Source organism: Orbicella franksi, chromosome 7 (genome assembly GCF_964199315.1).
Source record: "Orbicella franksi chromosome 7, jaOrbFran1.1, whole genome shotgun sequence".
Lineage (NCBI taxonomy): Eukaryota > Metazoa > Cnidaria > Anthozoa > Scleractinia > Merulinidae > Orbicella > Orbicella franksi.
The window spans coordinates 26,314,497-26,341,524 of NC_138151.1; the positions used below are offsets into that span (position 1 = coordinate 26,314,497).

Here is a 27,028-nt window from a genome sequence, read left to right on the forward strand (position 1 = left end):
CACGGGCCGAACAAGCTAGTTCAATTATTATGATGGATCTTTCAAATCTGCTGATAAATTAGTGCGTCTCCGCGATCCTTTCCCGCTAGTTGTGCCCTCGAAAGGTAAACATTTATTTATGTTTCTCACGTCGCTTTTGTGCACACTTAACTGAAATTGTCCTCCAGACATGATTGTAAAAAGATTTCTACTTAACAAGAAAAAAATGTTTATTTTGTGCAATGAATTGAAAAAGCAATTTGCCGAAATTAATTCGTGGGCGGTCCGTCTTAGTGGTCCGTACACTCTTTCTTGTTTATAAGAATATATTTTATAAGAATATCGAGGCTGAAATTTGCGAAATTTTAAGAATATTTTAAGAATAAACCTGAGGCTGAAATTGTGAAACGAATATAATTTCGTGCGTTCAAAATCTGTAAAAACGATACAATGATATGTTTTTACTTAACTGTGTAAGATTATTCATTTCTCTAAACGGCAAAATTAGCCAACGAACGGAACACTCTTCACTAGCGATAGCCAAATTTGCAATGATGAGCGGCACGTGTAATGCATTTGTGCAGTACAAAATATGTACAATGCAAAAGACATCAACTAAACCGCAAAATTTTCATGATAAATTCTTTCTTTTTTTAAATAACAAAACTAGGAGACAAGTAAAACAGAAAGCCATATGTTGAATTAAATGTCATAAGCTATAATTAAGAATACTACAAATCGGCCGAAAAATAGGAATATTCAGCTTAGGCTAAACCTACGCTCGATTTCCTCCGCTCTCTCGTGTCTGGTCTAGGTTCCTCCTGCGAGGGAGGAGCGCCACTGTGCAAATAGTTATTTATTTGGATTGAAACAAAAAAGGGAAAAAAGAACATTTTTTATCTATTGGCTTTTGCGATGACAGCACTTCACAAATGACAGCAGACGGAAGTAAAGAACTGATGACGAACGATGGCGAGGATGAAAATAGACTTCAAAATAGAATTTTGATTACAGTAGGACAAACTTGAAACGCTAGCTTTGTTTCGTTTATAGTTCAACCTCTTGTTCGCAGATTTTAAAAAAATAAATTTGCCTTTCTAAATTTTGATAGGGGTCCCCTCCATGCAACAGTCTGTGAGTTCTCTTTTCACTCTTTTACCATCTCAACACCGTAGAAGAGCATGGCGCCTCTATTGTATTTTTCCACCGAGCTCTATTAGGAGTAATTTTCACCGGGCTCGCGAGGCTGCACACGGTATTTTTTCGATGGACCTAGGCCGAAACAACATTATACAAACACCACGCACCGAACATCAAAATTCGCGCGCTTCATGCTAGAGTGCATGTTGATGCGGCGCAATACACCGCACGCGCGTGCGAAAAGAAAAACAGACAATTTTTTGCAACCGTTTGTGAGTTATTATTTAAATTTAACTTCTTATGAATAATAAAATTAAGTGTGGTTAATTGACATACTTGCCGCTGGGTTTTACTTACATAATTATATTGCACGCCTGATCATAAGTAATTCATTATCATATAGGTAAATGCCAAAATATTTTTAATAAATTCTCGTAAGTGTTCCATAGTATTCCAGCGGCTAACACTGTAAGCTCATTCAGCACACTATTTATTCCAGAGTAGGTTGTGATTGGGCACATGGGTGCAGGGTTGGTTTTACGAAATTAAGTCAAAACCGCTTCATCCTAATCTTATAAACGTATTTACGATTCCACTATGCGTTTTAAGCGAAAGTTCTGATGGACTTAAACTGAGGTAATAACAAAATAAGGGTAGATATAAAAACTCTTTATTCGGAACTAGCCAAGATAATGGCCCTGTAATACTAGGGATAATTTTTTAAATCACTGATATATGCTCCTATCACTGTGTACTAAACTTTAAGCCATGCGCTTAATTAAAGGGGTTATGAGTGTTACCACGAATTAGTTGTAACGTGTGACAGTCTTCAAATCGCAAGAAACGATTAATGATGAATGCTATTGACTGAGATGAAATGTTAAACTTGTTGCATAAATCAGATTTATGTCTTCAAGTTCGATACAACTTTAGCCATCGGCGAGGAAAGTACGCTGATAAGTTTTGGCAGGGATTCATAATCTAAAGCATAACTGCCACAAAGGGAGGATTTGGTATTCTTCAACAATCCCCGATGAACAGGCTTCTCTGCGTTGATAACGTCGCCAATGTGCTTTTTTTCAGAAGGTTTGTTTCCATCTTTTAGAGCCTGCTTGCCGTCACCTGACTTAACCGCAACGTCAGCCAGGCTAAAAGTGCGTACAATCTTGGGCTGAGTTATGCTGTGAGTTTCAACTCCGTGTTGATAGTTGGTTTTCTTGGCACTACTGATTTCACATCGGCCTTCGGAAGTAATGGTGGTGTTATTTTTTTCTGCAGGTCGACCTTGGACGCGTCTCTTTGCTACCCCGCGTGATCTTTTCATTCCTCGTGATCTGCGCTTCCCACGTGACTCGTTAATCTTAAAACTTGCGCTTTTGCCGCGGCAGATGCTTCTTGAAAGAGGTCCATCTAGGAAGCTAGTTAACGTGTCATTCAAATCTATGGTCTCGTTTGGTGCTTGAGCTTTGTTAGTTTCCTCTACGTCATCGCAAGCGCGTGGTCTTTTGCCGTTTTCTTTCGGATCACGGGCATTTTCTGATCCACCTGTTGACTTTCTTTTTACCGGACAAGAATCAGTGGTTACTGACTCTGGGCCTGAACTTGTAACTAAAGTATTACTTGGACTGCAGAGATCAGCGGGTCTAGTTTTGACGCATTCATGGCTGGTCGGCGAGGAAAGTGCAGCAGGATTTTCTTCAAAGCTCTTGTCTCCACAGAGGTATCTTTCACTGAGTCGTCTTCTCAATTCTGGGGTCAGTCCTTGATGAGCACCACAATCCTTGGTTGAATTGCCATTGTTGGAGAATCTTTTAAGACGGCTTCTTCCAGTTTGGTGTGGAGGCAGGATTGATCTCTCATCAAGGGAACGACTTTCGATGGCTCCTTTGTCCTTATTGAGTGTGCATCCACTGGGACTTTTCATGTTAGAACTCGTACTCATTGAATAGTTACAGCGGAGAGCGTTAGCTTCCATTCTTCCACAGCTGGCGGTCGATGCGACCTTTTCGGAGACAGATGGCTTTGTAACCAACCCTGTGTTACTGCAGAAGCCGTCACTGGTGCTTTGGATGCGCAACACAGGGCGATCAACAAACAGGGGTTTTGTACATGGTTGACCTGGGGCATTTCTGGCGCAAACAGAAGGTTTCATGTGCTGATACGTCAAAGTTGTGTTATCTTTGGTGTTTAAAACGCATGCGCAAGACCATGCGCATGAAGATGTGGATGAACTGCAAGAGGACGAAAGGCCGCCAAAATGGCTGTTCCAATATGAGTATTCTTCTCTTGTCAAGAATGGCCGGAGGAAAAAGTCGTCAGACATATTGCAGCTTGTTGTATTTACTGTGGGTGAAGGAGAACACACTGAATAAATTAAAACGTATTAGTTATGATTACTTTCCGAAATACACTTCCTTTCTATACAGCACCGCGTTTAATTATTGCCTTAATATTAAACCGCCTCCTCACTCTAACAATTCTCCATTCTATTTCCTCAATCGGTATTGACAAGAAATGAACTCAATAAAGCTTTTCCGGTAATTGGTGCCGGGTGATCTTTAAATTCCGTACGTGCTCAGCTCTCATTTTTTGGCCAAAGAAACAAAACATATTTTCTTAGTTACGAGCTTTTACGTCCTGAAAAATGTATAATCTGTCGCTGTTTTTATTGTTTCAAAATTACGTCATAATCTGCACGCGTCGTTGGTTTCAGCTATTACGTCAGGGTTCTTTGTCTGGCGATATTGTATGCTGATCTTACAAGAGGCATACAACCCTCAAGAAACGTGCTCGGTTGTAAATATAAAATTGTCGAGTTGGTGTCGAAGTTTCTGAGCTGTTTGAGCGGTTGTAATTAAAGGAATTTAAAGCTTTATTGCAATTTGACAAATTGGCCCTTAACGTGTTAAAAAATGATTTTAAATTCTTTTCTCTACAAACTGCCAGGCTGAACGAAAGTCACAGAGAGGACTGAAAGAGAGGATTGTGAAAAAAGCGCAAAGTGCAGGTCTCGCATGATTTCACTCTTCGCTTGTTTTGTTTTGGCTGCAGACACATCAACTACTTAATCACTCTTTGTTTAAATATTACTCCTCCCTGTCACAACTCAAGATGATGCTTCTAAGATGTTCGGGTTTAAGGTTTTCAGCAAACATTGTGTTTCAATATTCTACACAACAAACACTGGTTTCATTAAGAAAAAAAAACACTTGAAACTACTTACAATTAAGACTTCCTGTTTTCTTGTTCGTAGGTAACACGTGCTCGAGTTCTCCATAACTAAATCCACGGCTCCTAGAGCAGGCGCTGAAAGGGGTGGAATTCCAAGGAACATGACAGCGCCATGGACGAAAAGTACCGCAGCCACATGAGCGTCGATGAAAATAAGAATTCATTGCAGTGTTTGGAAGGAGATGTGTTCATCCCGCACCCTACGTCTGCCTGAAGTGAAATGAAGCAAAAACATACATTGAAGCACTAGTGTATAGAGGCATAATGCATTTCCTGTAGTAAGATGTTTTAGAATTGTATTGGTCTCTCAAACCGTTGGACATTTACCTGAATTTGGACCTGCTGCAAAGCGTGTAGCCTGTTCTCATGGAATTTTGCGCGACAAATGACTTGTTCCGCAACGAACGCGTGTTTTTGCAAGAATGACGTAATGAATTCTCCGAAGCACAAACTTACAATGCAATATAACTGACAGATTTAATAAGCATGACTTTTAACTATCCATAACGAAAAACACATATTAGTATTTAATAAGCACTTCGTGGTTAGTCTGTTAACAAATCGTCTTTTTTTTTTACAAGTTCGTCGAGACCTGAAAGCAAAATATTAACCCCGGGGGATTTGACCGAGCGAGAACGCAAAGGGTGGCAGGTAGGAAACTCGGTGCTTGCTCTCGCGCGCTGTCAAGAATATAAAACGTCTAGGTACAGACTGTTTCATGGTTTAATGGTCAGAGGCAAAGGTGACTGGAACATCCACGGTAGATTAATTCAACGCCTTTGCTTTCTATCATTGCTTCATTGATATTGCATCTTAAGACTTGCTCCAGGCTTACGATTAACAAACCACAGCAAGCTATATTTATAATCAGAGAATAACTTAATTTCATTTGCAGTAATGAACCCTGTATAACTAGGAAGAACAGAACTTTAACGTGTTTTGATATTCTGTTGACCAAGAAGGCGCGACCTTGATTTCCTCATTAGTATGAATTACATTTAACCTGATAACAAATGCGTATAGCGGGCGTGTCATTTACCGTGCTAGGTAGGTAGATCTGTAAGAATAGAATAAATAAATAATTATTGAACCTTACTGGTCAATTAGCAGACAAACTCTAGTAAATAATGTGGCAATTTTCAAGCTATTAATTGGTGCTGTATATATTATTCAGAAAACGGGAATCCAGTTTTTAACTTTCGTGTTAGACATCGTGTTATACCATTGTATATACCATTGTCACCTTTAATTGTTATATATGTATCTTTTTTTCTTTTTCATGCTAATATTGTAATTTCAAAATGTAAGTGCAAAATTAAGTGAAGTGAAGTGAAGTGACGTTACCAAAGGCGGGATTCCGTTAATGGACTAACTGCTTTTCTAGCTGTAACATGTCGAAATATGGTTCTTATTCATCGCTTCAATTTCTGACTGATTCATTCATTTCAGTTTGTAAAACAAAACAAAATAAATAACGGTTTCATAATCGACAGTTTATACTGCAGCGTTTGACCTTTTCCATCGCATTCACTTGGCTGATCGCATAGGATGAGTTTGCCGGGCTGTTCAGACCAAACCTTTGTTTTCGCTGACCTTCCCAGTGCAGGCATAATAAAAACAAAAACCACCTTTTTCTGATCTTGTGTGTTGTATAGGTTGCCTCTACCTTGTTCATTAGTATTTTATACGAAGCCCGCATTTATCGACAACTGAGGGTAATGAATTGATCTTCGTTTATACAGTATTTGATCGACTCGTCTTAGCGTTTATCGGTCCTTATTTCTTCGGCTAGGGTAACACTGAACTTTATAAGCCAAGCATCACCGGATATCGTGGATGGAATGAGGTAATAACAGCACACCTGGATACGTGGACGCAGGTGGAAAATAACCCGACAGGAAATAAGAGCTCTGGAAGCTCTGTCATGTAAGTATACATTGCCAAAGCGGGCTAGAAACTGCCTTAGAAGCTGCACTAGAAACTGTACGTGATTTTAAAAGTGGCGCTTCACAGATGTCCGTGATAAAGCTCCTAGTGTATTACACCGATAAGTTTTGATAGGCTTTAAAACATAAACTTTCATACAAGAGACCTTTTTTGCGCACAACCTGAAAGGATAATCAACTCAAAGACACTGGAAGGAACACATAGCAGAAACCAACCAAAACTCGACCTTTGTTCTACGTTTACCACGCAAGACACAGGAATAAGGCACGCAACACAGTTTAGTTTCAATGCGTTTTCCCTTGCCGAACACAGAGTAAATTGAGGATAATTAATGAGTCGTAACATCAGTTGGTGGATTTCAATTAATGTAATAATGCATCTCAGGTTGCCGTCTGTAGGAGTTAACTTTAATAAAAAATATATATATTTAAAACTGAGATTCCACGCTGGCTAAACTTGAAAAGGTGATCAAACGCGCGTTTTTAAGCTTATAATTCAAATTGAAAATATTTCTTTCGTTGCTGAGTAATCCTTACTTGCTGACGTCATTTGTCGAGCACAGTTGTTCCAGTATTGTTGTGTTTCCTACCATCCTATTATAATTTTGAATTTTTGACAAATATTTTAGAGATAACAATTTCTATTCATGGCCAGGAAGTTCTTTTGTCAGCTTGACTGGGTTTTCAAGAAGCTATTCAGTTTCCACATACTCAATCTTTTGTCCTTTTCACTATTTACCACAGGAAGTAATGGTATGTTTTTGTATTTAAAAAAAAAAAATTCTAGTGGAAAATAAACTGAATGGTTTGACGTAACTAGGTTTTGTCAGCGAAAACGTTAAAAGTTAAATCTTATCACTTCTTTCAGTAAACAAAGACACTTGTTTGTGCCTCTGGAAATCAAATGTGTAATTTTCGATTCTAGAAAATTCATGACACAAAAATTTTCGAAACCAATAATGTCCAAATAATGATATTTGTTATTCAAGGTAACAAGTGCGCCAGTACAGGACATGTTGATACTAAAAGCTTGACCTCTATGAGCTTTTTCTCGAAAATATTTTCATCACTAAGTCAGTAAAACACAAAGAACTTAGAAAAATCGCTTCAAGGCACACTTGACCCGAGCTGACGCACATTGATTTCCATTTCCTCTTTCCATTTCATCACGAAAGCCATGCTTTACACAATAACAGCGCCGGAGTCTCTCAAAAGGCCAAATAATTGAACAACGGAAAATAAAGGTTAAGGTTTGCTCTGCCGATTGAAGCAAAACTGAACAGCTATTTTATTTGAGAAAACTTAGCAGCAACACACGAAAATAAACATTGTCTCATTTTATCCGGATCGAACTCAAGGTTGGTCTGTAATATCTAGGACAGGATGTTGTATTTTCAGGGAAAAAAATCTTTTCAAGAATTCTGAATTCTGGAGCCTGCCAGATTCCAGGATTTGTTGCTATTTTTCTTTTAATTTATGGTTCCATGCTGTAATTTTTTCTTGTCCCGTCTGTGACTAAAAAGTTTGGTAATTATGGTTTTATTACCGTTGAAAGTATAAACAGGTGAATCAGTAATAATTTGAATTTGTTCCTCACTGTACGGCTAGCTTTCCCACACCTGCCTGAAGTGAATGGAAGACACGGTGTGATTCGCTTCAATGCTGTTGAAATGATGTTCAATGTTTTAGCGTTCTATAAATTGTTGATGATAACCAACCGTTCCTCGGTTTACATCGGCAACGTGGCTCAATTAATTCGTTTCTAATGCGGAACACATCACGAAAAACAAAGAATCTGATAAACAACGGCACCAACAACTAATTACAAGACCTTTGCAACTAAATATATCGTCTGTAAATAGCTTTACCTCAAGAAAACTCACCAGAATCTAACTGTGACAATCTTTTGCAGTTTTCCGGACTGAAAGATACTGTACTCATGTATTTGCGTTTCATTCAGTGGCTTAATTAGATGTACAAGTAACGTGCTATTAATAAACTCCGGTTTCCGGTGTTTATTACTTCCTGGTTGTTCAGGAACTTTCAAACAAATGTAAGGTATTGCTCGTTCTCTATTTCTTCGTGCGATTGGCTTTTTTGAAGTCGCAGCGCCTGTACTATCGTATATTTATAAGACAATTGAGGCCGCAAGCGAGTTCTGATTGATCAGTAAACACCCTGTAAAATCAAAAGAAATCAGTTTCCCCTACGCGGGCGGAAGGGTTGAAATACGTTTTCCGCTTTCATTAACTGGCAAATAAATATCAATAACATTTGAAATATGCCGTTCCGTTTAAAATTATTCAGCTAGAAGAGGACCGCACATTGTGGTCAGGACAAAAGCTTTCTTGGAAGTTTCGTTGGTATATATTTACGTCTGACTTGGTTGAAAGAGTCTTCGACGTTTTCTGTAGAGTTTTGGGCGGCTTACGTCATCTATCACGTGTTATCAGCCTTGCAGTCTGTCATTAGGCTAACAGCCGTTGTTCGGAATGGAGACAGGGAAGCCTGAAACATTAGACCGGACTTAAGAGAGCGGCGGAAATCGAGCCTATGGAGACGTCAGTGAATAAAATTATTAGTTCTGAAGAAACCGTTTGATGGTTTCGACAGGCAAGGGAAACACTCCAATGATTATCAACGTAGAGTTGATAACGGTTAATAACCGCCCTAGCGATCTTGAAAGAGCTGACGTTTTGAGCGTTCGTCGGGAGCACAATGGAGGATTGTGGATGGCGAATGTGAATTTATACACTAGAATATGCTGTTACGTTATTAGTAACGAAGCGGAATAAATGAAAATACATATTACGCGCATTGTCTAATCTCACAATGACTGATTCCGGCCACAATTTGCTGGATTTGTCCGTCAAAGCAATCAAGTAATTCCCCATACTCAAGAGGTTATGATCATCTGTTGACATTCCAGTGCCTTTAACAGCCGACGGACGGCCTTATTGTTTCCTCTCTTCAAACTGTTATAGCAATAATGGTTTTCATTGCTTTTTTCTCTGGACTTTGCGTTTGGGTCTGGAGGTCGGAGACTAATGACGTCCATTCTTTCAGCTGTGGTGATTGGTTTACTGCGTCTTAAGAATAAGCAATTTGATCACAAAATTAAAATACACTTCTCTCTCTTTGACGAAACATATTTTACATCTCATTATTTGTAAAAAAAACAAACAGTTTGTGATTTATAAGTAATTGGGAAGCCTCCCAGCATTCTGGGTATTTACGATTGGCGGCGATACGCAGTCTCATAGGTCCGCAATGTGTACATTTATCTTTTACAACAATTAACTTTAGTTTCTCGGCGCATTTGTTGAACCATTTTATCACAGTTTCCCCGACATAAAGTAAAAGCTGGTTTAAATAGCATTCTATTAACCACAAGAGTTAATAGAATTTAATGGAATAGAATTAGATTGAACAGATTTTAAATGATGTGATACAAAAAAACACAACACTCTCGCATGTTAGTGCTTATTCCTGAGATCGAAGTGAATCAATAGCTCATCGACTGGCCACATTTCTACAGCACAACTCTTGGCACTTCATTGCTATTCAAATATACAAGTTACGTTACCCTCAGATAGCAAAGGTTAATCGAGAAGGTTATCCATATAGTCATTCATCATATCCCCAGGACTCTTTACAACCCTCCTCCACGCCCCCCTCTCCCCCCCCCCCCTTCCCCCGACGCTTGCCCTCTGGAATCCAAGTTATAGTTACTTGATGGTCGAATGCATTCATCCTCAACACACGTGCAATCATGTTCGATTATAGTTTTATTTATAAAAGTTTATAAAGGTTTGCAAGGTTTACATTGAAACCGTCTTTTTCGGGGAGCACAAAAATATTTATGTCTAGACCTATTTATCTTTTTTAAAAAAGATGCAGGTCCATTTTTTAAAGCAACCTCGATGGCGACACAAGGCCAAGGGCAACGTCCATTAAAAACTAAATTTTTATTTTACGTATGTAACAAGTTTCGCCTATGTACAATTGTAGATCCATTTTATAGCCCTCGGTATCGGAACTCTGTTGACTTAAGATGAAGAGAACATTCAATAGGAACTGCAACATTATAATCCGAAAGTTAACTTAAGAACTATTAAGATTGTCTACAGCACCGTGCATTGTGCTGCTGCTCCTCGAACATTTTGTAATATAACAATCTCGATGCCGAGTTGCCTTTAATTAGTCTTAACTTTGGTTTGCTTAAGATCTGTAAGATCTGTGGTTGCAGTATATAGATCATCATAACTATTCGTTGGTAAGCAAATGCAGAATGAGCACAAACGTCTGGGTTGTGCAGTGGCTATCTATTCTCTGTTACCGACTATAAATCTACTAGGGTTCTATCACGAATGCTGTTCTCTGATTGGCTATGCTACTCACTATCTATTCTTTGATAGATAGTGGAGGGGGATATGGGGATTTGCGGTGTTGCGGTGTTGATGTTTTTTTAATGAGGTGATGCGGTGAATAAAATCTCAACTTGCGGTGTTGCGGCGATCTCAAACCCTGCAGTGTGCGATGTTTGTGTTTCTCACGTTGCGGTGTTCGGTGAAATGAAATTGTTTGCGGTACTGGGGTTTTTTGATTTACCATTCTCAAACCTAAATCTGACCTAAATTGAGCACGTAAACTCCGTTAATCCATGCTAATTTATGACAAACACGTACCATTAAGGTTAATAATTTGTAACAAAATACAGACCATCACTTTCTAGTCAATCTTCGATATGCTTCGGCTACCAATCCGAAGCCGTTTTTATCTATACGTAACTCGACAAGTAACTCGACCTCTGCCACCCGGAGCTCACTGTTCGATAGACACGTGGAAGAGCGAGGACAGAAACAATCCTGGAAATTCTGGAAACGCCAAGGCCGAATATAATGTATTATTGACTGCGCAGCTTTTTTCTACCCAAAAAAGGAAAAGATGGCGAAAACTACTGGCAACAAAATATATTCAGATGTCGCGTCGCAGCGGAGAAAGAGGGCTTTCTAAGCTAAGGAAGCTTTGTAAATTACACACGTTTACTATTTTTTTTTTCCTTTTGCTATTCGGCTTCTTCTAGAGGTCATTCTGATACCGGTCTATACCCACTCCCAGGTCCTGCGACTTTCTTGACCTTCTATTTTTTCAAACGATTATCGATATCGAACGCAAACGCAGCTAGCTCCGGAAAGCAATACTTCCAGTCGAGATAGGGCTTCAGTCTGTGGGTTTATACACCAAGAAAAGTGAGCGCAGTACCTGTAAAAGAAGGGAGAGATCTCGTCCGCTTCCTAGCTTCCCGCAAGGTTTCTTCACAAGAGCAAGAAAACTGATTTACAGACATCAGCAGTATCGACACATGCGCAATGAAAAGCGTTGTGATGTGTTTATTTTGTGGAAAATTGTTGAGGTATAAAAGTATTGTTTTAAGTGTAGATGAACGAATCGTGGCGCTAAAAATACGAGTTGCGGTGACGGTGTTACGTTGACTTTTCTTGCGTTGATGCGGTGTTCATTAATTTTTTTTTACGGTGTTGCGGTGTTCAAACCCCCCCCCCCCCCCCCAATGTCCCCCTCATAGTGAGTAGCGTAGCAGTGTTCGGTTTTTAACAAAATGACGGCCACTTCTTTGCATTTTCGAGGTGTCTGTGTAGAAGATTTAGATAAAGTTTTGAACGACTAGTAGATTTATACTAGAACAAATGGATGATTCGCTCTTGATTTCTGTGCGTGTTAGTTGACTCGAGCTGCGCCCTCGTCAACTATCACGCGACAGAAATCTCTAGCTTATAATCTTATTGTTAAATAAAATCGTTTCCTTTCTCATTAAGAATATAACCTCGACATCTGGGCTGATTGAACTGAATAGTTCTTGAGCCTATAGTCATTTAATGTAAAGTAAATTTTATGACCCTTATGTAAGGTAATTCCTCTGAAATAAAAGTGACAATAGATTTTTGTTCAAACTTTGTCCACTGAATATTTGTCATGTGATAACTTCAATTTTGAAATAAAAAAGGGTGTGCCCATGCTCATTAAGGAGCAGTGAGGCATTGAAAATGCCCCATTTTGGCATTATTTAGTGCTTATTATAAGAACGCATTCCGCATTCGTAATTGTAACATCTTTGTAAGCCCGGACTCATAACAACACCCATTAAACTACAGTCAATACATTGTGTCAGACACAAATAAACGTTTAAGTTTGATTCAGACAGAAAGCTAAATCCTTGATTAAAAATTTGAACCAAATTTCTTGACGTGGTTACCGACTGCAAAATAGAAAAGCCCACAGTGTATCTGCTATTTTTCTTATTTATTCAATTTTCAGCAATAGAAATTAGATCAGTCTTTTCTCACGCAAAGCTTATGATTAGTTGATTGCAACGACTGGAAAAAAAAATTGGGGTGCCCATGCTCGTTGGTGAGCTAGAGCCATTTTTCAACTGACAGAGCTCAATATCAAGGCAAATCCGTCATGTTTTCAATATGCGCGGGCACAAGCGCGCGCTAATGACGCCATAAATTATGCGCAGTAAGGATGCGCAATGCAAATGTTAGGAATGACCTTAAGGGATTCGGTATTTTCAATAACTAAATGCCTTGAAATTGATGTTTGATAGTGAAATTCTCAAGGGTAAACAAAACGAAAATATATGCGAAGGCTACATTACATCAACTGTGCATAATCTACAACGATCCATTCATAATTCCTTTTTTATCAAAAGGAGCCAGTCTTTTCTTCAATGAACAAAATTACCTCTTGAAGAAAGTTAATCTCCGAACATTTTTTTAGGAAGACAGATTCCAAAGGGGGTAGTAACAAATCAAACAGTAACAAAGCTTGACAAGACTTGAAAAGGTTCAGAAGCATTTTGAACGAAGACCTTCAACAATACAAAACGTACCATACGTGTCCATGACATAACTCCTTTAGCACAGTTTAAGCCTTATAAGTTAAGTCAAACTTTATAGTTTCTTTTTTATAGTTTGCTTTTGGCGAGGTGCAGAAATCTTCTCCTTTCCTCCTTGGCTGTTACGTCCCTCTTTCTTTCCGTTTTTCTTCTCTTTCGATTCTTCCTTAACCTTTTCTTCCTCAAAGGAAATACTAGCCTTTACTCCGGTTTCCTTTTCCGTTTTTCTTAGTCTCTTGGTGAATATCGCTTCCAAGCTATGGAGGAGTTTCTTTTTCCAGGGGATTGTCTCTTTCTGAATTCTTCCTCGAGTAGCCAAAATTTTCTCGCTCAGCTCTGCGACTGTTGGTTTTTTGCGAGGCAACTGAGTCTTCCTCTCAGTTTCGGCATGAGCACTTGGGTTCCTGACGTGAATTGTTACGTTGGTTGATGACGTGGAAAGATATTCCCACATCGTCCAGTGTGAAATGCTTTCATTCATCTTCACCTCGTTTAAACTTTCCGGCTGCGTAACAGAATCTTTCCTTGGAGAAACTGTGAAGTTCCTGTCTTCTTGGGATGGTTCTTTTTGCTTCTGATCGTCGATAAACTTGCTTCCTTTTAAGAGGCTCCTGAGATTGCTTGCCGTGCTCACTTCAGGAGTCGTTTCCGGTTTACTTTGTTGAAATTCGATGCCCTCACTGAAATTGTTCGTTTCAGAATTAAGCTTTTTCAGGAGTTCATTCCAATATTTCTTATCTCCCGCAGAGAGCCTTGATTGGTCTGCTCCTTGGGTCTCATCTCGTTTCACAATGGAATGCACGGCCACAATTTTGGGAAGGGAACTGTGGTCTATTGCGTAACCACCGCAGCCACTGTCCATGTCGTCCAATTCATTCTCACCAGGTGGGAGTGGCACAGCACATGATGAACGACAAGGTTGTTGTGTTTTCGACGTGTCTGTCGCTTGATCGTTTAAAGCTTTGTTTTCCACACTGTAGGAAGCTTGGTTTCCGGCGCTAATGGCCGTTGCTTTAAAATCGCGAGACTCAGTTTCCTCACGATTGGGTATAGGAAGCCTATGAGACGCTGAGCTTCCCGGGTCTTCCTCGGCCACACGCCTATGCAAGCTTTGGGCTTCGGTTCTTTTGTTTGGAAATGCCGTGATGTCCATTCTTCGGTTTTCGTCGCGTTCAGTGTTGGTTGGCTTTGGATTTTCTTCCACGGATTTTACGTTCCTCTTGCTTTGATATATGGTTGCTACTCTTCTTTCCACTTGACACTGTGGGCTTTGGGTGTGAACGTTTGTATTTTGAAATAGTTTGGCTTCCTTTCTCTGGGTTTCATCAAATGAAATGTTCGATCTTTGTTGCCTCTCAGTAGCGTCTGTCCTACGTTTCAGGAGCTCATTGAGACTCGTAACGAGCTTGGAATCATCACTGCACAGACTCTTCCTTTTAGGACCTTGAGGTAAGCTGCCGACGTTGGTAGTTTCATCCTTTGACACGGACGGAGCGTCGTGGCAACGGTTACGGCAAGCTTCTTGATATTGCGTCCATGGGCCCATCTGATCTCGATTCCGATCAACGTTTTTGATGTTGTGTGTTTTCTCACTTGAGAATTGTTGGTACCGCTGGAAGGGAGATGTGACACTGGTATTTGTATTTCGATCGCATTGCGCTCCAGGAGTCGTGGTTTTTCTAGGCTGATCCAATACCACGGGTTGCCTCGTAATCTGCTGTTCATGCTCAGAATTTCTCACGCTTGTTGTCGAATTCTCGTTGGTTACAGATAGTTTATAAAGTATTTCGTCCGTTGCTCTGGTGCTGTTATTATTTCTGTCAATACAAGATGACCCGGAGAATACATAATCGTCATTAGTTTGCACGCTGCTGTTGCACGGAGAAACGGACTTACTCGGAAGAGACTGACAACTCTTGGAACAGTATTTTGGAACACCACCGTAACCCAAGGATTTGTCCTTCAAACCTCGCGTTCGAGGCCTTCCACGACGCAGTTGCGGAACGGTCGACTCAGGCAAATTAAAATGCGGAGCCTGAAACTTGAAAGGACTATCACCGCACTCCTGCTGGTCCGCTTTTGTTGTGGGGCAGCACAGGGCGATCTTATCCCTTGGCGGGTGCGTCAACTGTTGATTGCTATAAGAGTGTTTACGTAACTCTGTGCTGCATTCGTGATATCCAGTTGGTGATAGAGCTGGGTATTTCCCATACTTCTTGCTTGTTGCTCTATTGTTTTCATAAAAATTGTCCCTTATCGCGCTTGGGTATTCTTCTTTGTAATCGCTTGGTGCTGCACCAGGTGTATAGTCGTTCTGAGGCATGTACCGCCGCCTCTTAGGTATGTCAGGGAGGCTTCGGGGTTCATTACAACACTTGCAAACCGATGTGTGCTGTTTCCCCTGCAGATCACACGATTGGCCTTTGCCGCTCTGATTCCCATCCCGAGACACAAAATGTTCTTCTTGGGGTTTTGCAAAACATCGTTCTTGACGTTCTTGCTGTACATGTTCTCGTGTTGTCCTACGGTCCAAGGCTTGATCACGGGCTTTGGAGGATGAAACATGTTCCGGAAGTTCTTCTGATCTCATTCTGTACGACTCTTTATCAGTATCGGTTGTATTTGATTGTCTATATCTGGGGCGTTTCTCAGTCCACTCTTTTTTCGCGTGGTTCAATGACATAGATGTATCCTTGTGAATGTTATCGTGTGACGATGTAGTATATTTTTCGATCTCATTATGCTGCTCGCTATTCGTATTGTTATTCTTGTCAACCTCACTACTGTAGCCACGCTTAGGAGGTTCGAAACGTCTCCTGGAGGAATACTGTGGGTGCACTTTACTCAGCGCTATAGAAGACTTTCTTACATCTCCATACTTGATGTTATCTTTTAAGCACCCATTATTTGCAGATAAAACATGTTTGAAGTCATTTCCTGAAATATTCCTCGTGTGCGATATCTCTGGTGTTTCGGTTCCAGAACAGTGTACTGCAGATATTCTGTGATGGGACCCATTCTGGACTGTTTTCACAAGAGGAGGTGGAGGGCGTGTTGTGCGGAGCGATGTCTTGTGCGCCTGGGAAGTCTTCAACGTTGCATCAAATACAGACGTGGTCGTTCCATTTTCTAGTGTAGGCTGCAATCGTTCTCCTTCGAGACGAGGCCTCTTGGGGAAAGCAGAGTTCCCACAACAGCTAATGCAGGTACAGAAATTACAGACGCTCATGTGGCATGGCGAGGGTGGTTGATGGCATGGCCGATGAAAATGAACATTACTTCTTTCCACTGGCAAAAAGATTGGTTGAACACCATGAAAACGTGGGTAATGAGGATCGTGTGACATCCAACCCGGATGAATTGGCGAGCTATTCACTGGTGGCAAGGCATCGTTAAATGGCGACGAACCACATGCAAGTCCCACTGTCGATGAAAATGGTGGAAAATGCATCCTTGAAAGGGGCGGCTGACCACCTAGAGAAAAGAAATAAATATCAAATTTTCATTGCTCATTAAAATAATCAGCAGTAAGATATTTAATGTGAATACAAATCCTCGCCCATATCAATGTAGTTATGTGGTACATAAAGATGCAGGATGAGTAGCAGCTAGAAAATAATTGGATATATTAAAAAATAAGACTATGAGGACGAGATTTCTATCGCGTGATAGTTGACGAAGAGGCTGCCCGAGTCAATTATCACGCATAGAAATCGAGAGCGAATAATCTAATTGTTTTAGTATAAATCTACTAGTTGTTCAAAACTTTTATCTAAAATCTCTTCACAGACACTTCGAAAACACAAAGAAGCGGCCCCCAGCGCATGCTGCTACGCTACTCACTATCTATCACAAAATAGAACGTGAGTAGCGTAGCCAATCAGAGGACGGCATTCGTGAAAGAACGCTAGTAGATTTATACTAAAACTCGATAGAAACACAGAACTAGCACTAGCTGTTGACGTAATGATGACGTGAGCAAAGAGAATTTACATTTTGATAATCAAAGTAAACAAGTTGTTTCCCTTTTTTCGTCGCGGTGCTTTATAAAAGAAATAGAAAACATGTTCTCCGTGTTTCTATCGAGTTATAGCAACACTCGTGAAAGTTTGGGAGAACTCGAAAAAGCTGTGGAAACACTCGCCTACGGTTCGTGTTCTCACAGCATTTCTCGTTCTCCCAAACTTCCACTCGTGTCTCTATAACTCGATAGAAACACGGTACATGTTTTCTATTTCTTAATTATTATTTGATATCGAGGGGTTCTCCCTTAGTCTCTGGCGCGACCTTTGACGTAAAAATTATCTAGCAGTGGCTCCATGTAGTCTCTAATTGTTTTTCACAATTTGAAAAAACAAAATAATTCTGAGTCTATTGCCTTACATGTGAACTTGACATTCTTGGGAATTCAAGGAGTTAATGACTGTCTGGAATAATAGCACCACCTTATTTTTTCATGCGAATGTAGTAAGCATGGTACACTTGCTATAGCTTACGGCCTCTAAACATGTGTCACTTTGTGAAAGTAATTGTTTTGTTGTTAATTTTCCGCCTCAACGCTTTTTCACCTCGTATAAGAAGAGTTCGGGACTTCTAAAATTCAAAACTTAGAATCATATTTACCATTCAGCCAAGCTAATGGGAATTCTCGGACAAGTTGGTAAGGAGGTTTGTTCCGCTCACCACGACCGACACGCTTAGCCATGTCCTCCATTATCAAACGACGCTGCGATAATTCCAAAACGCTTATTAATAACAAGTTTGTAACAGATTGTTCTGCTTCAGTCTCCTAATCTAAACCTTTAACCCAGCTGCTCAAATACTAATGGCTTTTATTGTTCACGCCCAGCTGTCTTTTTCCATGTTTTTAAATATATTTTCGATCATCAAGGTAGATCAGTCTGGAAGAAAGCAACAAGGATCTGTTATGCATGAAAACCTCTCTTGCTGTCTCCAACACCCGTTTTGTTTCGTTCTGGCTTTTAATTTCCTTTTCTGAAAGTCAAATTGAAAGCCTAGCCCCAGTTGGGGAAGGCGCGTGATCGAAGGTACAGTGGTAGTACATGCAAATTCGCTCTACAGCTGTAAATACAATTCTTGCAATTTACTTAAGGAAACAAGTCTTAAATCGTAAAGGCTTAGTTCTTAAGACCATAACAGGTCACTTATGTGAGCTGCTTCGTTAAAGAAGTTAAATATATCACTGAGAACGATTATAGAAATAAAAACGTTGTAGATAAAAGAGCAAAATCTTTTCAAAATCTTTTCATTGTGACAATTGTAAACAATGCTTCTTCATTAAACAGTTATTTTATGAAAAAGCATTGTTCGTAAATATCGTAATGTGAAACAAATACAAAATACTAAAAATCAGCTTCATTGCGCTAAAACGACGATAAATCAGCAAGACGAAAAGTGTAACTGTTGCGGAAACAAGCCGAACAGTGAAAAGAACATTTAACTGTAAATCTGAAGCTTTTCTGTGTGAGAAATGACATATCGCAGCAGACGAGGGTCCGTATTTCCAAACCCCTGAAGGGTAAATAAAGCTCAGCTTACGGAAAAGAAAAACCTAGAAAATAAGCACAATCATATTTCTTTACAGCTGCTATTTTCATATCATTTTAGATTTCCAGAAAAAAAAAAATTTCAGATCTGAGAGTCCTTAATTACCAATATCACGACCACACGAGGCACATCAGTGTCGGAAATAACAATTTTATTGCGTGCCTAACAGGTGGATATTTATCAGTTCCAAAGACTGATTTGCAATCTACAATAAGAGCACCTGCCAGTGGCGCAATTCTTTTATCAACGTGTAATCTTAACGCTTTAGCGCTTCATGAGTAAAATAAGTTATTTTCTCGTTATCAAATACCATTGAACACGGGGCAGTGGATGCAGATACGAACATTCACTCCTACGCGAGACTTGGGCACGTGAATTTGCAACTAAACACCCACACGAAATTAAGAACACATTTGATCAGGCAATCCTTTTATCACTGAATGACAACATTTGCGGTGGATGCCAAAGACTTTGCAGCTGTTCGATCCCATAAAATATCAATGTTTTGCATCCCAAGGTTAAATGAAGACACCTTTTAAAATTAAACAAATTATTGTGGGCGCTCTGATTGGTTCAAAATATTTTTATGACATTTAGGAGCTGTTTAAAAGTACATTTCGTGTGTTTATCTTGTTAATGAAATATAAACCTTTCTTTTCTTATTTACACAGTGAAGAACTCGTTAAAGCTTGGGAAATTTGGCAGCAGCTGTAGAAACAGACTCTTATCTCTTGCTTTGCTACAGCTTTCCTCGTTCTCAAAGGCAAAATGTTTTTTCATTTCAGTAAATGGAACACCACCAGTTTTCCCTCACACTTTGCTTGTATTTAAGAAATTTAAAACATTTTCTTCGTTTGTGTCAAGTTGTAGAAACACGGAAAAAATGTAATGTTTTTTGTTTTTTTTTCAAAAAAAGGGAAAATTCCTTATTTATTTCGAATATCAAATGTTAATTTATTTTTGTTCGCGCTATCACTTACGTCACTGCTAGTACCAGAAGTGCTACTTTTAGCGTGCACCTTCTTAGAGGGGTTTTTCGAACTCGAGTTCCTAAGAAGTGACACCCTCACCAGATATGCCCGAATTTTTTTTCTTTTCTTTTCTTTCTTATTTCTTTTTTTTTATGTCCAATGTGAGAGGTAAAAATCCTCAAGCAACAAAAAAAGTGTCCGATTTGCCAAATAACTGCAAAGGAACTAGTTGAACACAGCTAAGGTTACTTGAGAGAAGACGTCGTTTTGAATTACATGCCGTTTAGTCGTCATGGTAAATTTTTGAACTTTATCGTTAAACGTGTTTCATGCGCGTTCACTGAAGCTTTCGACAACTCGGTTGAAGCATTGCATCAGATTGGATTGCAGAGCTGGAAGAATTACATTATAATCTCCAGGGGCCGTAGCTGGAAGAAAATATGACAGAGGCCAAGTCCATGAAAAAAATTATGACTGAGGAAACTTTCACGGTTGAATTCTCTTCCTAGGTATTTAGGGTGTTTACGATCACTATAAACAACAACAACAACAACAAAAACGAAAAACAAATGGCCGAGGCGTGTGCCTCGGTTTTCCAATTACTACTTGAGCTACTTGGTCTCCACATCTCCCTCGTTCTAAATAGACGCCATTTTGGTTTTTATTTTCAGTTCGTAACGCTGTACTGTTCACTTCGGCTCGCCTGGCAAAACAAGAACCAGAACCCGCTTAGAAGAGCTATTGACTCTAAAATCAATCCGGTTGGGTAGACGGACCCCTTAGGTTATTTCGTTGATACACCTGTGTTGGGGGGTTAAAAACGTTATAAAGGTGTAATCTATGGCTGATGGCGAGTCCAAGGCTATCTCAGCTTATTTTGGTGGAGAAGGCGGAAGCTGTGCCTTTTTTAGCGAGAGGGGAGGGTTTTTATCTCTTAATTGGGACGTGGGTGTCCAAACAATACGAAAACACGTTCCCAAAAGGAAATTCACGATTGTCACCCAGAAATATCACGGATAAGCCAGGTCAGTCTCTTAATTCAACTTTCTGAATCACACTGAAAGACAATTTAACTTTCACAAGTTGTAACTGTGTACAGTGTTGTGTTTTCCGCGCTAATTGTCAAAAGGGTAAGAGCTGAATTTTTCCTTTATTTCTCTCTTCTGTCTTGCAAATAAACGCAACAAGGCTGGAGCCTCACTAGAAAACCTGACAGTTCATTCGGTCTCCAGTATCATCGAAAATAACCGAGTTCTACAATAGCTTAATTATAAACTACTTGTTCCAAACCTAAATAAACTTTTCTTGTATTTGATATAGCATTATGAGAAATAAAGAAATGAATCATTCTATTTAATTGATACGAGTGTTTTGCTGGAAAGCACACTGGTTATATTCAAACGAAATTAGATCCGGGATTCTAGAGGCGAACTTTCAATAACCTCCCTAGTATGGATGTTGTGACGTCATCCCACGCCTTTTCACGGTGGTTGTGCAATGAGGCAGCAAAAAAGGGAAAGGTATCCTTATAATAAAAGGAAAATTTCATTGGGGCCTTCCAAAAAATTTTATTTGCTCGTGTTCAAAACAATATTTTTGAACGAGCGCAGTGAGTCCCGGGCTCTCTAGGAGAATTTAGGGACTGGATTAAGTGTTTTCCTCCTAAAGGAGTTCCGCTTAAGGGCAGTTTGTCACCTATTAGTAATAACTAACAATCATAATATGTAAAAATTTAAAAAAAAAAATTCAAGATTAGCGCACGATAGCGTCATCTATATCAATACTCAGTCCTCCTATTGACAATGTAACATAGCCAATGAGAGCACCAGAACCTCAGCAGTTATTGTAAAATGATTTCTCGCCCATGCGCAGCCATTTTTTCGCTCACCCCATTCTTTCACCTCACGCTCGACGGACGAAAAAAAAAAACAGAGGAATGCAAAGCCTGTTAACACGAAATAATCATCTCAATTAACAAGACACCTGCCATGAGACAAAATGCTCGGGATTGATATTTCGAAGATATCAACTGAGGAGGATGGATTATTATATAGCAAGGTAAGCCGAGCGTTCTCTTTTCTTTCTTGATAAGAATTTTGCCACACGAACCGTTTCCATGGCCGGAAACGGTCATACTTTGTGTGTTTTTTGTTTTGTGACATATAATATACTACTTACCAAACTTACTTGCTCGAGCCGTACAGAAGAATATTGGCCTTTGGTCGCCTCGCTGCGCTCAGTCCGTACTAGCACGACGTCGGGCCATTATTCCCCAGAACGGCTCTCGTGCTCGGTTAGTATTAAAGAGATTAGTAATCTACTTGAACAATTCCATTTAGTTTGGACTTCTAGCTCACCTCTTGAGAAGCCTTCGTCAGCTTCTTTTCTTGTCATTAAACTGTCTTGATATCCGTGCCTCTGTGAAGCAAGCTGATAGGGATATGCATTACTTCCATTCCACCCTCCACCATCCCTCATGCTGTGAAATTCGCCTGTAATATTAAAGCAGAAATGTTACCTACAATGACTGCAGCTCTGCGAAACACATTTGTAATCGTCAGTTTTCATTTTGCTGATATGAAACTACTGAAGTTTACAATAACTGTTAAATTTCTCGCTCACTCATTGGTCCCTCTAAAGTTAACGTCCCCGATTTCCTACCTTTCTAACACAGGAAGGAAACGACAGCCACTCTTGAACCTAAGGTCCTTTTTCAGTATCACGGTGACTGAAATGACCTGGAAGGAACAGGGCGTGTGATACACTATTTCTACCCGTTCATTAAATAAATATTTTGCATTTACTTCCTCTGAAAAAAGATTCACGAAAGACAGATTGAACATGGCCGAGTGGTTAGGGCGCCCGACTTGAAATCCGGAGGTCGCGGTTACAAGTCCTGCTCTGACCACTAAGCTGGAGTTGTTTCTCAATAGACCCTGGTTCAACTCCTCGGTATTGCTCGTAAATAGCCAACTGGTCTGCCTTCCGCCAGATGGGATTTTTTTAGCTTTTTGTGTTTAGTTGACATAATTGTTTCTTTCAGTTTAAGTGGCATGCCTAAGGACTACCTAGGTTAAGCTAAGCGCATTGACCACTATAAACGGCATTTGAACATTTTTTTGAGGAGCAAAGGCATGGGGAATAAAGAAGAACTAAACGCGCAAAGAAACCATTGCTAATAAACGACATGTTGTCCAAACATACATTAATGCGTTAATTCGAATTTCTCCGTGGTTCACTTCAGTTCAAAGTACAAGACAAACCGTGATTAAAGTCTTGGGAAAATTATCTACTTTTCTCCTCCCCTCCCCTGTTTTCTAAAATCGTGGCAGCAAAGACTCCGTAAGACCATATTGTTCAGTAGAACTTCGACATTGGTCTGTCGGGAGGGCAAGAAACAATTAAAAAACCACACGCGTGGCGTTAGTTCACTTCAAATTAAGATATATTTATCTCACTTTATCTCATATCGAGATTTTAACAACCTTCTCAACTACTTTTGTCATCGGTTGCAACTACCATCTATTATTCTTATTTCTGTTACAGCGTTGATCAATTATTGCATGATTTTTAGCTCGTGAAAAGCTTTTCATCATAGAACACTCGAATACTATATAGCCTACGGGCTTTGTTCGGACTAGGAGACTGTGGAAAATGCTAACTAAAGAAAAAGACATCTATTCTTCAGCAATTTGACTTGTAAATGAAACGTCATTGTCTATCTTATCATACACTGAACACGTGCCGAGCGTTCTCGATTCAAGGACGTTGACCAACAAAGAACTGAATAAAACGGATTTTCCATTTTACCATCAAAACAGAAAATCCTGACTATATCCGAGATGTAACCATTAAAGTGCTCGAGATTGTTTTTGATTTATTTAGCTCAATTATTCTAGAAGGGTTATAAGTGTGTTTTCAGCAGTCTAGTCCAGAGTCTAAAGGTGACAGACTAACGAGATGAGTAAAAAACGCACTACCATTTCCGTTTCTTTGTGACGTCTCATATTTGTGACTATTTTTCTGAATTTCTACCTTAACTCCGACAAATAATTTTTTAAAATGCTTTCAGGCTATCAGTTAAAATGTTATTTTACATTTCGTGACTATCCGTGCTGCGTGGGCTAATTAATATGCTAATATGCAATTTTCTGCTTGACGCTAAATTATTTTCAAGAGCCACAACTTGTTGAACATGTAAATATTGATCTTGGCTCCGCTGCACTTATCACATGGCTCTTTACGAAATTTTAATCTCTAATGTTTAACACAATGCTCTAAACAACCTGCAGTGTAAGGTTACCAAAGAATCTAAATCCGGGGGAAGTACCTTCTTAGACAAGTTAAGAGAAAGCATTTAAAACAGGGTGTTAATCTTCAAAAACTAAAGAAATTCAAATTTGTTAACCTGCGGATAAAGACGAATCCAAGTTAAGGGGCATAAAAAGGCACAGACATTTTTAAGGGTGTAATGAAAACCCACGTATTTTGTCTCGAGAAGCGCGAAGCAATATTTATTACTTCCCTCCCCCCCCCCCCCCGATTAAATAGATTACGATGTATAATGAAAAGTTTATTGTTATTATTTCTTTTTCTTTGTCCACATTTTTATGATAATTCCCACAATAAACTGAAAAGAATTCTGACCTGAAATGTCGTTCACGTACCCCTGATCCACTCTGTTTTAAACAAAGCCACAAGTTTTTTTTTTTTTTCCTGAAAATAGATTATACGTGCAATTCGCGAAACATTATGGTAAAATTTAAAAAATCCAATTATCACAAATGTGCTTTAAATTGATTTAGCGACGGTTAGCGTAATGTAAAATCGATTTTTTTTTTACCTACCAAGTCGTGAGGTAACTTATCAGTAAAATCTGAGAACTATTCACGGACAGTTAAATACGGTAAATTTGAATTCGCCACACCTGACTCACTTTTACCTTTCATTATGACAGCTGAAGCTCAAACCCTGTCAGACAGTTAAAACAAGCCAAGCGGTCAAATAAAAGAATTCAATGACGAGTTCCCACAATTGTTTGTTTATCACTGACTCATTTTGCTTTCCTAGACGGGCAAATACACCACTGGGAGGAACCATAAAGAATACTGAAACTGATTATTAACATCGATATTTACAAAGACATAGTTCGAAAGATTTAGTTCGAACTTAGTTGGAGTAATACAGGTGCGCGGTTTTATCTCCTACCCGAGCGCCTCCGTCTACCCCTACACTGCGCACTACACTTCCCAGCCAAAAGGATGCCTACGCAGTAACCAAGTAGACTCTCAGCTGGATTTCCAAACACAGCGAGCGACGTTACCGATAAAAATTATGGCGCTTTCCAACGCGACCTTGCACGCGGATTCACTCCCTTACTCATGGACTTGGGCTCAACTCAGGTAGCCGCGTGTCTGTAAATATCAAGGCATTTTTTACCCACTTACCAGAGTGTGAAGCTTCCAAATTCACAATCAGCCTTGACTTATCCTTTTATCGAACGCTTAGAGAATTTAGTTGATCTATACAACTCAAATGCACAGCGCTTTTATCTTTCCTAACTGATAATGACGACGCTTACGTTATGGTTATCGATGACAATATAAATCGGAAATAACGTCGCCACCCGTTGACATTTGGCCGCCGGCGGTCAAGCAAACTTATCAAACGAGCTGCCACGTAGGTATAACGATCAGATAATTCCATAAACATGAGCTTTTAATGTATCGCCTTTCTAGACAATGGAATAACTCGGCGTAGTAAAGAGTCAGGGTCCATAAAAATGATGTCAAATGCGGCGCGGGCTATCCTGGGGGTACTTTTTTATATTTCGTGATTCGAAAGACCGACCATATTGAATTTTAATTTCGTTGAGTCAGCAAAACATCATAACGCTATTTATTTGTTTACGTCAAACAGGTTTTTTACTGATCCGAAAACAGGCGGCATTCGGGCAAGACTATGTCGGGTAGATCTGGAGAGGCGTCGCAGCGCTCGGTTGTGAAATACATTATAATGCCGTAAGTTTACAAATCGTTAGTCTTGGTTGTTACGACTTGTTTCGTCTCTCGAGTAATTTGTTCCCCGGAAATAACCTTCATTGGAGGCTGCTTTGGTACACTGCACTCGGATATTTTTATTTCCCGCGCTTTTCCTTCCCTTCAGGAAGTTTTCGCGGCCGAAAAAATTATCGCTTTTCGCTTGACTTATGCTTGCAAGGAACTGACTTATGCAAAGAGCTTTTCTTTTGGCGTACAAACACAGAATACCCTACCTTATGATCCATCAAATATTTTCGCGAGCGTGTGGGCTAAACGCGTTTCGTGACTGAATATGCCCAAGCTAAAACTGGGGAATATCCGTGAGAAATGGCCCAATTTTAAAAACTGCGCTTGTTGTGAAAAATACTCCAAGGCCGCGATAATGTTTGTCCGCGGACATTATCGCGTCAAATGCAGGCTTTCGTTGATTTAATCACCAAACTGCAGTAACCAATTACTTTATGTGATCATTTGACTTTTAAAATGACAGTACATAAGGAAAGAAATTTATCTATTTAACAATTAGATTGTGAGTTCGAGATTTTTATCTATCACGAAATCGAGAGCGAATATTCTAATTGTTTTCGTATAAATCTACTAGTCGTCCAAAACTTTAACTAAATCCTCTTTACAGACACCTCGAAAACGCAAAGAAGCGGCCTTCATTTTGTTAACAACCGGCTACGCTACTCACTATCTTCAACAGAAAAGATGGTGAGTGGCGTAGCCAATCATAGAACGGCATTTGTGATAGAACGCATTGAACCGGTGCAGTTAATTCAGTCACTCCCAGAGACTGCACTTGGTGGGGGAAACGCCAATTCAAAAATAGATACAGGGCAAGAGGGAAAATTCAGAGCGAGACTGGGCAAAGACGGTCTCGCATCATCGTGACACGTTTGACGCGCGCAGCCTGCTCGGCGCTCAGCTGCGGGGCATTGCGTGACACCATGCCGGCAGTTTCACTTGAAGTGGTATTCATCCACAATTGCGGCTTGGACTTGAATATTTCAATATCATGACTATTTTTATAGACCGCTTAATTTAGTGAATCTGGTAATTTTATGAAGTAATAACTAACTCAAGTACTCGCAACATTTACCGGTCTCATAGAGTTACATTTTAGCCGTGGATTTGACTACGTAAAAAATTACGTAAGCTACGTAATTTGGGAAAAACAGTGCTAAATGTCCGATACCAAATACTAAACGTACAGCATGGATATAATATATT

The 27,028-nt window shown here is 39.7% G+C and overlaps 2 protein-coding genes across 3 annotated transcripts in view; both read right to left on the bottom strand.

Moving 5' to 3' along the window:
* Positions 1–1,444: 1,444 nt before the first annotated feature.
* LOC145492583 (uncharacterized) lies at positions 1,445–5,623 on the bottom strand. Its single transcript, XM_081472015.1, has 3 exons — positions 4,678–5,623; positions 4,343–4,560; positions 1,445–3,462 (listed from the first exon to the last, which is right to left on the bottom strand). Exons 2-3 carry the CDS (start codon positions 4,512–4,514, stop codon positions 2,024–2,026), a joined length of 1,611 nt encoding a protein of 536 aa, XP_081328141.1. The 5' UTR covers positions 4,515–4,560; positions 4,678–5,623; the 3' UTR covers positions 1,445–2,023.
* Positions 5,624–12,249: 6,626 nt separating this feature from the next.
* LOC145491797 (uncharacterized) overlaps positions 12,250–27,028 on the bottom strand; it is a 25,322-nt gene continuing 10,543 nt past the window's right edge. The window contains exons 1-3 of one of the 2 annotated variants that reach the window (XM_081471060.1): positions 25,202–27,028; positions 22,112–22,246; positions 12,250–16,689 (exon numbers count right to left, since the gene is read on the bottom strand). The exon at positions 25,202–27,028 is cut by the window's right edge and continues 1,988 nt beyond it. In XM_081471060.1, coding sequence (XP_081327186.1) covers positions 13,271–16,689; positions 22,112–22,232 — 3,540 coding nt within the window. In that variant the 5' untranslated portion in view covers positions 22,233–22,246; positions 25,202–27,028 and the 3' untranslated portion in view covers positions 12,250–13,270. The remainder of the gene's footprint in view (positions 16,690–22,111; positions 22,247–25,201) is intronic. The other variant, XM_081471061.1, reaches the window with a different exon arrangement.